The 13876-nt window shown below is 36.0% G+C and overlaps 1 protein-coding gene and 1 long non-coding RNA gene across 2 annotated transcripts in view; both read right to left on the bottom strand.

The window, feature by feature from the left end:
• LOC120768774 (putative uncharacterized protein DDB_G0277255) overlaps positions 1-3418 on the bottom strand; it is a 140339-nt gene extending 136921 nt beyond the window's left edge. Inside the window, exon 1 of the mRNA XM_040095557.1 lies at positions 6-3418. Coding sequence (XP_039951491.1) covers positions 6-2044 — 2039 coding nt within the window. The 5' untranslated portion in view covers positions 2045-3418. The remainder of the gene's footprint in view (positions 1-5) is intronic.
• A 242-nt stretch (positions 3419-3660) lies between these two features.
• Positions 3661-11578, bottom strand: LOC120778878. The gene is made up of 2 exons (XR_005705587.1): positions 11447-11578; positions 3661-3729 (listed from the first exon to the last, which is right to left on the bottom strand). It is a non-coding gene; the product is annotated as an uncharacterized LOC120778878 (long non-coding RNA).
• Between the last annotated feature and the right edge of the window lie 2298 nt (positions 11579-13876).

Here is a 13876-nt window from a genome sequence, read left to right as displayed (position 1 = left end):
CTCACCTCTTAACAGTGCGGCACCGTTTGACATTTTCTGCCTCCTTTACACTATCCCAAGAATCTCCAACGCCGAGCGATGACATTTCATCTAAACGCTCTTCATCCTCCAAACCCGAATCCTCCAAACTTATGTGACAGCTGGTCATAGTGACCTCTTTGCCATTATCGCCTACCTCAATCCAATCGGAAGTGCGTATGCGCGCCGAACGTTCAGTGCCATAAGGCGATGAGTCTGACGAACAGCCTGAAGGGCAACGTTTTCTCGGTGTGCCAACACCGTTCAATTTATTGTTACGATTATTCTTTTGCATATCGTCTTCCTCACCATCTTCGGTGTCTTCTACGTTATCAGCATCGACATCTTCGGTGTCGGGATCCGCATCTTCAATGGAATTACAGCGCTGACGTGTTTTGTTGTTAGGGATATCGATGTTGTTGTGGCTTAAAGTGTTGCTGCTTAATGATACTTTTGTTGTTGCTTTTGTTGGTGTTGCCGCTTCATTTGCGTTTATGGTTGTTAACTTGGTGATCGGCTCCGATACTGGACTGCTTAGTGGCGTTTGTTCTTTCTTAATGAGTATAGGTGTTCCTGCGCTAGTCAAGTTCTCCATGGAGCTGCTTCTGTCACGCATAGCTGCCAATTCGGATATAAGTATCTCATGGAAAGCTGTCTTTTTCTCCGTTGATTTCAGGATATTTTCCATATTTCCAGCCATGCCCTCAGTACTCGTATTCGTATTGATATTTATACGAGTGCAATTATTGACCAGCTCACCGGTTGTAACCACGGTGACTGAGGTACCACCAGCGGTGGCGGTATGAGGTGTAGCGTGATGTTGCAGAGCAGGCTCATGTTTTGTTATTACAGGCGATTCGTTGCCGTGACGCTGTTGGTTAACTATTATTTCCGAAAATAAACGTTCGGCCGCATTCTTCAGATTGTTTTTCAGCTCAGCTGTCTTACCGCCCAGAAAAGCATTTGCTCCGGTATTGATTGTTGTGATATTGGCACGTGATGTAAAGTTATCAAGTGTAGTTTTCGAGCGACGAAAAATATTCACACCGGACGAATTCGATTGTGAACCATTGTTGATGGAAGTGTCCTCCAAGTCAAGCGTGGCGACAGGCACCTTAACAATTTTACGCGGACGCGGTAAGGGTTGCACCGATGTCGGCAACTGATCGAGCTGTATCTTGCCAACGCGCTCGAAATCAGCACGGCCTAAGCTGAGACGTGTATCCTTAAGGCTGCTCGTTTGTGATTGCGATTTTGGTGAGCCACTACCCATGGAGTGATGACGACTGAGATTGACGGCGCTGGCCGACGTTTGGACGATAACGACATCACCACTGACATTACTCATATCGGTTGCACTCACTGTGGCAGCTGGCAGTGGGGCTGGACTTTTACCGGTCACAATATTAACAGGCACTTTGGTGGCAATACCATCTTTTGGCACTGAAGCTGTAGCTTCATTTTGCACCGGGACTGTGGCGTTCGGTTTCATTGTTGGTATATCGGGTGCTTTACGTAGCTTTAAAGGCGGCTTTGGACCAAGCCGGTTGGTAGTGGTATTATTGATTGCTGTGGGCGATAGTGCTTCCGGACGTTTGGGTGCACTCATCGAGGGCGACTTATAAATAACCGTACGACCGCCAGCTCCGGCTCCAACTGAGCTCAATGTTGGTTTCTTCTGTATAATCGGATGTTGTAAATTGCGTTGCGTCGCCTCAGCTGTGCTCACATTGCCAACACTCACGCGACCACTCAAAGACAAAGTTGTAGCCGAACTGGTCGCTGTTGGTGATGCCATTGATGGGCCTGTTATTGTATTTGTTGGTGTTGTCGCTTTACGATTCTGTGCTGTCGCTGTCGCAGCATTCATAACTGATTCTCCATTGCGTTGTGTTTTCAATAAACCCGCTGCGTGCGCGTTTGCATGCGATGGCCTCGGTGGGACGGGCGGTCCAGCTTTTTTCAACGGCATTGCCGGCACCGTTGTAGACATTATTGTTGTTGTTGGTGTGGTTGTGGTTGCCATAGCTGGTTTCGCCTAGGTGCGCACACGCGATTCACTCGTCGTCTGTCGTCTGCGCCGTCGCCTCTCTTACTGCGTCCAAGTCCACTCTGTACTAGTATGGCTAGTAGCTATGTTTTATCGCTAGTCTGTGTAGATCGTTTGTTGTTTATGTTGGCTGCTGTTGTTCTGGCTGCGGCTCTAGTTCAGACCGTTGTTGTCGGTCGTCACAATAACCAAATGAAAACCTGTATTTGTAGGTCACTTTTTGTTTGCGGTCCGTTGTCGTAGCTGCACTTTTAGTGGCACTAAACTTGTTTGCCACCGCACTTTCAGCTCCACACCACTCACCGTCGTCCGTGTCGTCAATTCAGCACCTTTTGGTCAGTTGATTTTCAAATTTACTATGGCTGCATTCGCCTTGCGCCTAGTACATTTGTTGGGGCTCGCAGTTATTCGCAATAGCGGCGTGTATTAGCACCTATGCCTCCACAAAGCTGGCTAGCAGATTCTTGTCTACTGCGCAGGCGCGTTTCGCGTTTGCTTTATTTTAGTTAGCCTGTTTCTACGCGCTGTGCGCAGCCATAATGTCGGAGGCTGTGGCTGCGGCTATGTCTGTGTCTAAATTTGAATCTAGGTTAGTTGGGTACTTTGCCGGTCACTAAACGCGCTTTAATAACTCTGCATACGCTATACTCTCGTTTGTATGTATATATGTATGTACTTGTATGTGGCAGCTCTATTGAGAGTGACAACAACTAACTGACCGACCGCGTTGTAGTCCCGATTCACTTAGTCCAGCACGCTGTGTCTGGGTACTCGTTTTTACGCTCGCGTTAAAAAGAAAAGTTTGCTACATTTCGCGCACACACTCGGACATTCAAATATCGATTTAGGTTGGTAATTCGCAGGCGCATGCGAAACTCATCGATTCACCACGACCACGCGCTCACTAGTCGATTGAGGGAGGGTTTTTTATTGTTGTTGTTATTTATAAATTGGGTTCACGTTTTACTTTTCTCACTTGCGCCTTGCGCTTTACGTTCGCTCAATAAATCACGCTTCACACTCGCGTCAGCACACATGCGGTCCGGCTTTGCTTAGTGGGGTAGGCAGGCACGTTAGCACACATGCGCAGGCGTAGCAATGGGCAGCACTGCCAGAAAGGCGGTATTCAGCCGAAAATGTGGCATGAATTTGGAAAATAATCAACAGTAAATAGATCACAAGCGCTGCGTTGCAATGAAAGCGCACTTTTCGCCTGTGTATGTATGCGTACTGGTATGATTTCTGCTAACGTCACTGCACCTGGATCACGGGGCTGTTTGTTGTTGTTGCTTATACAAATACGTACATATGTGTATGTCAATATTAGTTATATGTTTTGGTTGTTTTTATTTTTATTTCGTCGCTTTGAATTTTGTCTATTTTTAAACACGTACATATGTTTGTACATATGTGTGTATTTTTGCTTTCTGGGTGTCAGTGAAAGGTTTTCGATTTCTTACTTTGTTTTACATATTTTTATGATTTGCTTGAATTACTTTTTTGTTCAAATTGGTGAGTTTTTGTTCACCTTTCCTTTTCACCACTCACTACTTGTGTAAATTGCTGCTGCAGTTTTTGTTGCAAATGTTTTCTTTTTGTTTTTGCCAAACGCTTTTTGTTTTACTTGTTATACACTCATTTGGCGTCTCAGTTAAGTAACACTAAATAGAGGGGGATGAATCGCTAGTTACTACAGGCACACAAATTATAAGGCTTTGAAGTATTTACACAGATTTAAAAAAATTAGAAATTTTTATTTTTAAATTATCAAAAAAGTCATTTTTAACGGCAAAAAATAAAAAAAAAAGATGTACAATAAGTAAATTTTATTAGAAGTTGGATCCATATTCGCTAATAAATAAGTATAGTCTTTAGCATACTGCTGTAATTGTGGATGACTACTCAATAATGACTACTAATAATTCAATAACTTATATTAGCAACTCTGCACACTTGCACCGTCTTGGCAAGGCAACGCTATCAGCATGTGGGGCCCCTCGGAAGACATTGGAATAGTTCGAGAAACCACAGAGTTTCTTAAAATTCGTCTCAATGACTGGAAACCTAAAGGATGACTACTTCTAATGGTCTTCGTAACAGAACTCCAGCTGGTATCGCAAAGAACCAAAACTAGTCTATGCGTAGCTCAATAGCCAACAGACTCATCTAACCTAACCTATATTGGCAACACCATTCAAAGATTTAATTCAAAGTTTCGTTGTATTTTTCTCATTCTTATGATTAATTTTCGTACCATATTTAATTTAAAACAAATGACAGCTCTATTAAAGAACCATATTTGTAAAATTAATACAATTTTCTTTATTTACTGTTTTACTTTATTTAATTACTTTTAATAAATTAAAGGAAGAAACTTAAAAAACAAAAATATCATATTTTATAAAATGCGTTTTAGAAATATTTGGATGTCAACACAATTTGTTTAATATTTTACTCTGTTTTGTTAAATTAATAAAAGCAGAAACCTAAAAAAACATAATACTACATTATTTAAACCTTTTTTATTCTTAGATAAATATTAAAAATAAAGTATGATGTCATTAAAAAAAGAATTGGCTTAGCTTCAACTTTTGTTTTTCTTTCACGGTTGTAGAAATAATATTTTTATTGCATTTTACTCTAATTACTATTTAATAAAATAATAAAACCATATTCTATAAAAAAAGTGTTTTTGAGATGCTTTGTTGAAGCTTAAAAATTAATTATGTTATTTATAAAAATTATAAAAAAACAATAAATAAGTATACCGAAGTAGAAATAATTATATTGTTCTTTATTTTTTACTATTCACTAAACAAAAATTTGAAAGAAATAAACGTATTATTAAAAAGTTTCCTTGGAATGCTTTGTAGAATATTAAATAATAGAAAATTAATTAATCAAAGAAAAATATATTAATATTTAGCATAATTGCCAAAAATATTTTTTTCTAATCAAATATACATACATATGAGTAGATCTACAAAAATTATTACATAATTTTTTTTAATAAAAGAAAATACTAAAAAGTAGTCTGGCCTAAAATTGCAGATGATTATAAATATATAATTATAAATCAGAAATTATACATACTATGTAAACACTTTATAAAATACTATATGAGGAAGACAGTTCAACGAACATTTTTAAATTATTTTTGAACAATTTCCTTGAAAGGGTATCAATAATAATACACAAAAAGAGGTAACATGCTATTAATGTTCCACAGAGAGGGTTAATTAGTACTCCATTCCCTCAAATAAAGTCACCAATGAATAAAATAATCTAATGTAATGATAAGGAACCAGATTTGAAGTAAAAACAAAAATCAAGTGAAAATAATAAGCCTTGCGGGAACCATATATCACAAGCACAACAATTCTCACTAAACCTACACGAATTAGTTTTTCTCCAATAAGGAAAATTTAGTGTTATTATGGACGCAAAAGCAAAACTTTCGTATGTAATACAAAATAGCTATTCTTCTTATTTCACAGACAGTAAACAAATTTCTCTGTGATTTACAAAAATTCAAATTGCTGTAAAAATCATTTTTTTGGATAATACTAAAAACTCTTCTCGCAAACACAACTTTGATAGCACGAAAGTGGTTTTTAACTAACTTAAGGGGTTACTTGGGTTTACGGGTTTCAAAAGATCCATTTTGTATTGTCTTATTAAATTTTGCAACACTTATAGAATATTGTCTTAAATTTTCGAGTTGATCCGAGTAATAGTTTGGGAGATACAGCCTTGAGTGCGCCGTCTTTAAACGAATATTCTTCGAAACAGTGTTGGTAAGATTTCTCAACTCAATCTCACCGATCTTCTTGACACGAGTCATTGAGATAAAATTCTTAAAGACTTGAACGAAGGATTTGTTTTTCGAGTACAACAACTTGGAAAAAAAATTTCGCGAAATTTTCACTGAAATTTTAATTGTTTTTTAAAAATGTCTGGCCAAAAATCCAATTTTCAGTTTTTTGTCCTTCGTCCAAGTTCTAAGATAAGTTAAGATGTTGGCGTCGCAATGACCGAGGTTAAGGCTGTTTTGTTTTTACGCGAGGAAAGCCATTTAACCCCTTAAGAACCAACTACTTTGTTTTTATGAATAAATAAGCATGTTTAAGATTGATCCTCGCAAAATTGACACGTTTTAGTTGTTGTTTTGACAGTTCACAGTCGATTAAGAAATATCAACTTAAACTTATAGTTTCCTAATAGCACAAAAACAATAGACACTTATTCAAAAACACTAAATATTCAAATCGAGTTTCTATAATAGTTCTATATACTAAATTACAACACTATATACTAAATTACAACACTTAAGTAATTTTTTTTTAATTTATTCATACATAGCTGTATTTTCTCCTGAATAGCAAATAACTAAAGTCACTTCACTATTGACTAGTAATACAATTCGAAGGGAGTATACTTGTAGTAATATTTTACACAGTATGCAAAACTTGCACTTGTACAAATATAAGCATTACTCAGCTTTTGATTAGCAATTAAAAGATACATTTTTGCATAAAGAAAACCAAGTAGTCATCTTTATTGTTATGGAACTGTTATTCATTTTGAGTGAGTCATATGAGAAGTTAAAACGAGTAAAGCGGGTTGCGTCCTCAAATATTTCTCTAATAGAGATCTGCTTGAAATCTAATTGCAGGTTTCTACTTATTTAGTTTTCCAAGTAAAAATCACATAAATTATGAAAAACTGCTAACCACACCAAGCACTTGAGTTTAGCAGAATTTCACTAAAGCAAATTACATTCATTAATTAAATTAATAATACATTACGTAAGATTTAAACTTTATTAAAATAATGTAACGGTATTTTTTAATGATGTGAGCCACTGATTCATTTTAATTACTTTTTCAAATAAAATAATTTTACTACTTTAAATCTTCAAGTGGTATGGCCACTGTAGAATTAAAAACAAAAAGGTTTTTTCGCTTACATTTTGCGTTATGGTTATAAAAATTTTAATTGCCAATTATATTTGTAGCAATGAAATTTTTTTCCAGCCCTCTTAAGCAAATATAGTAGCCCATCTTAGGCTCAGCTGTAGTTATATGTAAAACTTTAAACGCTTTTTCTTAAAACTTCATTTTTCAATTAACGAAACAAATGACTTTGACAATTTTTATCTGATCGACCACAAATTTTGAAATTTTCTTCACATAGAAAATTTTAAAACTTTTCTATGGGCACTTTACTACGAAATTATTGACGAAAATTTAATTTTTCTTTCCAAATGCCTATAATTTTTAAAGGAATCAATATTTTCATATCTCCCTACCTACTTCTATGGTTATTCTCATGTACCTTAACGACCTTATTTCATTTTTATTTCCTGCACAGACAATTGTGGATTCCAAATTTTGCGCCAGGGCGCGTTTAAATAAACGATCGAAGAGACATCCCATGAATTGCTTATTATGGTCAACAAAGTTTACCCAAAAAAATAATTTGTAATAAACTTGGAAAATAATTCATGAGTTCTGTGAATAAATGATTAGATCACGCAACAAAATTAATGAATATATAAAAAAATTTAAAACAAAATACTCTATTACCGACTGAGAGTACCAATTTTTCATTTAATAAACAAAATTTCCTTCAAATAACTTACGTAAACACTCATATTGTTTAAGACTAATTTGCCATGCAATCAGATTCACTCCTGAGATTTTAAATATTTTGTAAAATATTGCATTTTCATTTTTTAAGCATTAATTAATTTAATTACAGTTACTCCATTCGTTTAAATTTGTATACACCTACTTATACCATATATACATTAGAGTTGGTAAGTTTACAGGCAGCCAAAAACGGAAAAATCGCGTGTGCGGGAAATGTTCTGTGGATCATTCTGAACAACTTTGTCTAAGAGACTAAGGGTCTAAAACTGGTTTCGAGCCTTTTCGTCAGCTTTTAAAATATCCGAATGAAATTGATGATTTGTCGGAATCAGCCAGCACATATCTCCAATACAACTTCTTTAAAATTCGCGTTAACCGGTTTTAGACCCATAGTCTCTTAGGCAAAAATTTTTCAGAATGATCCCTAGAAAATTTCGCTCACACGTGATGTTATAGAAAAAATCTAACCGTTCTAACACACATACATATACATATACTACAAAAAACAAAAAACGAAAAAGAGAGCGGTAAATAAACTTATTAAAGCCAATTCATATTTTAACAAAATATTTTTTCTAAAAATAATTAATTGTTATTTTTCTTTGAAGATGCCACTTAATAGCAAAACACCATATTTTAAAAACTAAAACTGAGAATTTGAAGTCAAAATTGAAATTACAAAATTATATGAGTTTATGACAGAGACGTTATATTAAGAGTTTTATTTTAAAACTCTCATAATAATGATTATAATCTGTGTCTGCGTCGATAATTGCATATTTTGAATAACCTTATAATAAATTATATACCTACTCGTATAATAATTATTTTTGAGCCAAAAATAAAAAAAAAATAAAAATCACGATATTTTATTATAAAATGAATCATTATCCGTAAACGAAATTGTTTATAATTAAATTCTTCAAATACAATGTTTCAGCAAATAATTTTCTCAATTTATAAGCAAACTCATTTATTTCCTTATCCAAAACTTCACATTGCTGAATCACCGAAAATTAATCAAGTCACTATAGACGCAAGAATTATTACTTTTAAAAACTTAGGAAAACGATAAATGTAACCTGTTGCGATTAGGAAAACTCCAAATGACCCCAAAAGGGTTTATAAGCGGTATTTTTATATAAATGTGTCATTGATAAAAAAACTTTCAATTTCAAATTTATGCGTTTTGGAAGCCACTAAATGGAACAAACTTCTTCAGTTTGCACACTTATCAAATTGTCAAACAATTAAAATATTGAAAATATTACAAAAATACATTTAATTTTTATATCAAAGACAAGTCTCAAAGATTTCACATATAACCTAAAACACAAAACAATGAAGAATATGTATAAGTTTATCTCAATTTTCGACTGAACTTCAGTTGTAAAAACTATTTGATTTAAAAATCAAGAAAGATAGATTCTCTCAGTTAAATACAAACCACTTATATTTAGTATACATTGTGACAAAAAAGCACCCGGAAATTTTAATTTAAATTCATCGGATAAATGATATTAAAAAAAAATGTATTTTGCTAAGTTGGTAGAACTGTCTTTTATTACTATGCCAAATATGATCGCGATCTGTCAACCAGTTTGTTTGCAGCTGCTGCTTAAGTCGGTACAGTTCAGTAGTGAGTTGCGATTTTACAATGAATTTTATATTTCTAACCAAAATTCCCGTGCGGAATCATTGCGAATGTTGGAAAAGGCTAACGATGATTCAGTTTTATCAAAAACACAAGCCTACGAATAGCACCAAGTCGAGAGATCGCTGAAGATATGTCTCGTTCTGGACGACCTTTGACACTTTCAACTGATGAAAATATTAAAAAAGTGAACGATATGGTGCTTGAAAATAGTCAGGCAAGTGTTAGAGAGGAGGCAATAGAGCTCGATATCTCTCGCAAGTCCAATTGAATCGTTTTGGTGGATATTTTGGGTAAGAAACGCGTTCTTGCTCGACTCGTCCCAATAAAGCTGAGTTCTTTTTTTCGATAATATTACCGTAAACAGGTCTCTTTGGACATGCTTGATCGTGAGAGTTCCGATCCCACATTCATGCAAAGCATTCTAACTGCCGATGAGACATGGGTTTATGAGTTTGACATGCAAACAAGTTAAGAATCATCGGAATGAAGTGAAAACAGCGAACCGAAACCAAAAAATCCATGCCAAAGCCGCTCAAAAACTAAGGTAATGCTCATTGTTTTTTTCGATATTCGTGGTTGGGTGCATCATGAATTTGTTCCTGAGAGACAGACGGTCAATAAGAATTTCTATTTGGCCATATTGAAGCGTTTGCATGTGAACACTCCTTGGAAACGGCCAAAATTGTAGAAGTACAATACATGGATTTTACACGATGGTAATGCAGCATCGCATCGAGCTACGATTGTGACCGAATTTAAAGCCAAAAAACAATGAATACCATCGATCAACCACCGCGTTCACCAGATTGGCTTCGTGTGATATTTTTTTGTTCCCCCGGCTGAAATTGCCGCTCTGTGAAAGAAGCGAATCGAAGAGATGAAACAAAATTCCCTCAAGGAGCTGAAGGCCATCTCGAAAAGTGCTTAAGAAAAGAATTTCGAAGACTTGGCATGAGTATATTACATCTGGTGGGGATTACTTTGAAAGCGTTAAAATAAATATTGATGAATAATTAAATATATTGCGTTTTATTTAAAATTTCCGGGTACTTTTTTGCCACAACGTATATTGCCAAAAATATTTCAACATTTCTAAACAATAGCTATTTATTAGCAAAACTAACAGCCACTTCTAGTCATAATCAATATTTAACGGAACCTAAGCAGAAATAGCCAAACCTGTCAGCTTTAAGACCTTAAGGCAATTAAAAAATCGAAGATGCTAATTGGCTTGAGTAATAATATTTTTAATATTACGCGTTTCGAATAATTATTGCTTGGAAAGAGGAGTGATTATTCTTGATATTTCAAAATTTTCACATCTTTTTGCATATTTTTATTTGCAATAGTACAATTAAAACACGTTCTATCGCTGATATTTATTACACTATATGCATGTATTTTCACTGTTTTGCATGCAACGCCATAGGAATTATTCAAACCATGTCTGCTAAGTTTATTTTATATAATTTTTTCGAGGGAATTTATTTAATTGAATTTCATTCGCTACAAATTGACTTGAATTGCACTCCGGCTGAGACTGTGACAAATCTACACAACCGCACAAGTAGAGATATTTTAACTTGAAACACACGTAGACTAAACACTCCCACAACAGCACAGCATTTATTTGCTCATTCCTTGTTATTTTCATTTCGAGACGTCAGCTGGACACCGGTGAGTCTGCGTCTGTCTGTATTGTCTGGAATTAAGATGCTCAATTGTCGATTGCAATGACGGACTGCTGAGCACAAGTGACACAAACACACACACTCACAAACAACGCAAGACACAAATTGTGGATTGCTAATTCATTTATGCACTTCCAGACATACATACATATACAAATGATGTGTGTATATGTATATTTATTTTTACGTTCAATTGCATTATTATTATTATCACTTGGTTTTCGTCATTGGCAGTTGTTGTTGCTGTTGCTGTTGCTGTTTCACAAGCCTCATCAGGCGATATCTTAAGTGAACACGATTAGCCTATTGTTGGGCATTACAATTTCTTCAGACTCTTATCACCCTTCACTATCATCACACAAACACACACACATACTTTGCATTGTATCCACTCGAGAATCAAAACACAATCCGTTGTAATTCGTTTGCGATTCGTCGTTAACTTTGCTTTTGTGGCGAAACACAATTTGTCGATGATATCGCATCGATAGCGTGTTGTACCGCTTAGCACGAGAGCCCGAAACAAACTGAGGCTCTAAGCTCACCTTTGCAGTGGCTGCGCTGCGCTGTGCGACGCTTGGATACTTGGCTGCGGCCATATGGCCCCAATGCTGCTCAAAAGCCGCTCGCTCAGCTGTGCTCCACTGCTGTTGCATGGCACTGTGGCCACTCTATTGTGTGTATGTAGTTGCGGACCGGTTGCTGGTTGCATTGAAGCAGCGCTCTTTGCCTTCAACGCTCTCATTCTTCATGCTGCTTCTCCCGCTGCTTCGATGTGGCTGCGCGTGTGTTTATTTTTATCGCAACTCCGCCGTGGTCATGCCACACAAAGCCAAAGCCCAAACAGTTATCCCAACACACATATTCGTATTCAATTATGTATGTGTGACTGAGTATGCATGTGTGTGTGTTTTGTATGTATTAATGCATCGGTGTTTCGGAGTGCACAGGCGTTCTTGCCTTTCACATACAGTAATTGTAAGTGTAGTGGTGTGTGAATAGTGTTGCCAATGTGGTGTGTTCACTAGATGAAATAGTGGATTTTTTACAAGCTAAATTTAAGGCTTTAACAACTAGTTGTATTGCATAATCACACCGCGGGTGCCGAGTTCAACCACAGCTTATTCAGAATATAGAAAAATGTTGCCTCTCAACTGACATTTCGACACCTACGAGTTCAAAAAAAAATATGTGCAGTTTCAGGAAGACACTCACAATAAGAGAAAGTGATGATGGGAGCTTTTTTAACCAAACAACAACTTATAAAAATATTATTTATATTGTATATGAATATAAAAAGAAATCAGATCCATCAAAATGTAAACCAAAATTAAATCAATTGTCATCTTCGTTTCATCACTTTTCTATACATACATAAGGTTTGAGTCAAACATTTTCATGTTATCCAATTAAATTCAGTAAAAGAGACATCATTACAGGTTATACCATGCTTGCGATTCTATTCCGATACATCTCGCCAGGCTAGTTGTTCGTTTGATTCATCACGGCTATTACCAGCCAAGCTGATAAGATCATGCTCTTTGCCAATAATAGTGAATTGAAATTGACTTCATATGTTTTGCAATTAGACCTATTCTTCAAAATAAATGTACATGTTTCAAAGTACATATACTAAAAAGAAATTCACTATTTTTAAATTAAATTCAACGGTCTATTTATGATCCAATTTATGCGAAATATGCACCGTTTCGTGCTATAACTTATTGTAATCTAAAATCCCTTCTCCCTCTCTGTGAATGGCGTACTTGGAGTCAAACCACCACCCATTGCAGACGAAGAGCTCGAGTTGCCTCGAGAATCAATAATGACTCTTGCACGGCTTCGTTTTGGATATTGTAGCAGGTTAAACTCCTACTTATTCAGAATCGACCTTGACATATCAAATATACATATGTCCAACGTGCAACGAGTCCCCACATGACACCAACCACCACTTTGGATACCCTGCTAACCCTACAACCCGTCGAAACAGCACGTTTCTTGGTCCTACCGTTGGATTGCCTCGATAACAACTTATCAGAGCCTTACCATCCTAATGGGGACTAGATACCGTTTCAACAACATAACTTTTTGTAATTTTTAAGCTGATTTTATAATGCCACTCTCGTTGAAACTTTCGTGACAAAAAGATAGAACATTCGATTTTCATAAGCTTGTGGCAAATTTTTCACCAGCAAAATCATTTCTCTTAAATAGGCACTAGTACTCAATTGGTATCAGGTCCGGTCTACAAGGTGCGTTCCAAAGTAAACAGGACTTAAAAAAAACCGAACAAATGGTTTTTTCGGTAAAAATCAATTTATTTTATTCAAAATAGTCTCCTTCTACTTCAATACAGCTTTTTGCACGGTCCAAAAGCATGTCGAACGAGTGTTTTAGCTCGTTGGCCGGTATGGCCGCCAGTATGCCGGTGCAAGCCTTTTGAATGGCCTCTTCGTCTGCATAACGCTTTCCTTTCATGGGCCAAATGCATTTTTCCGAAAAGAAAGAAGTCGCCGGGTGCCATATCAGGTGAATATGGGGGGTGGTTAATTGTTAAAATGTGGTTTTTGGTCAAATAATCGCGAATGATGAATTCTGAGTAATTTTTGGTCGTCAGTCAGTTTGCGCTGAACAAACCGTACACACATTTTTCGTAAGACAAAATGTTCAGTAAAAATGCGATAAATCGATGTTTTGGAGATTTTCAATTCCATTTCCATGAATTTCAATAACGATTTTGGCTGATTTTTGATGAATTCATGAACAGTTTCGATGGAATTTCCGGTGATCACGGATATTGATT

Source organism: Bactrocera tryoni, chromosome 1 (genome assembly GCF_016617805.1).
Source record: "Bactrocera tryoni isolate S06 chromosome 1, CSIRO_BtryS06_freeze2, whole genome shotgun sequence".
NCBI classification, from domain to species: domain Eukaryota; kingdom Metazoa; phylum Arthropoda; class Insecta; order Diptera; family Tephritidae; genus Bactrocera; species Bactrocera tryoni.
This window is presented reverse-complemented; position numbering and strand designations above follow the sequence as displayed.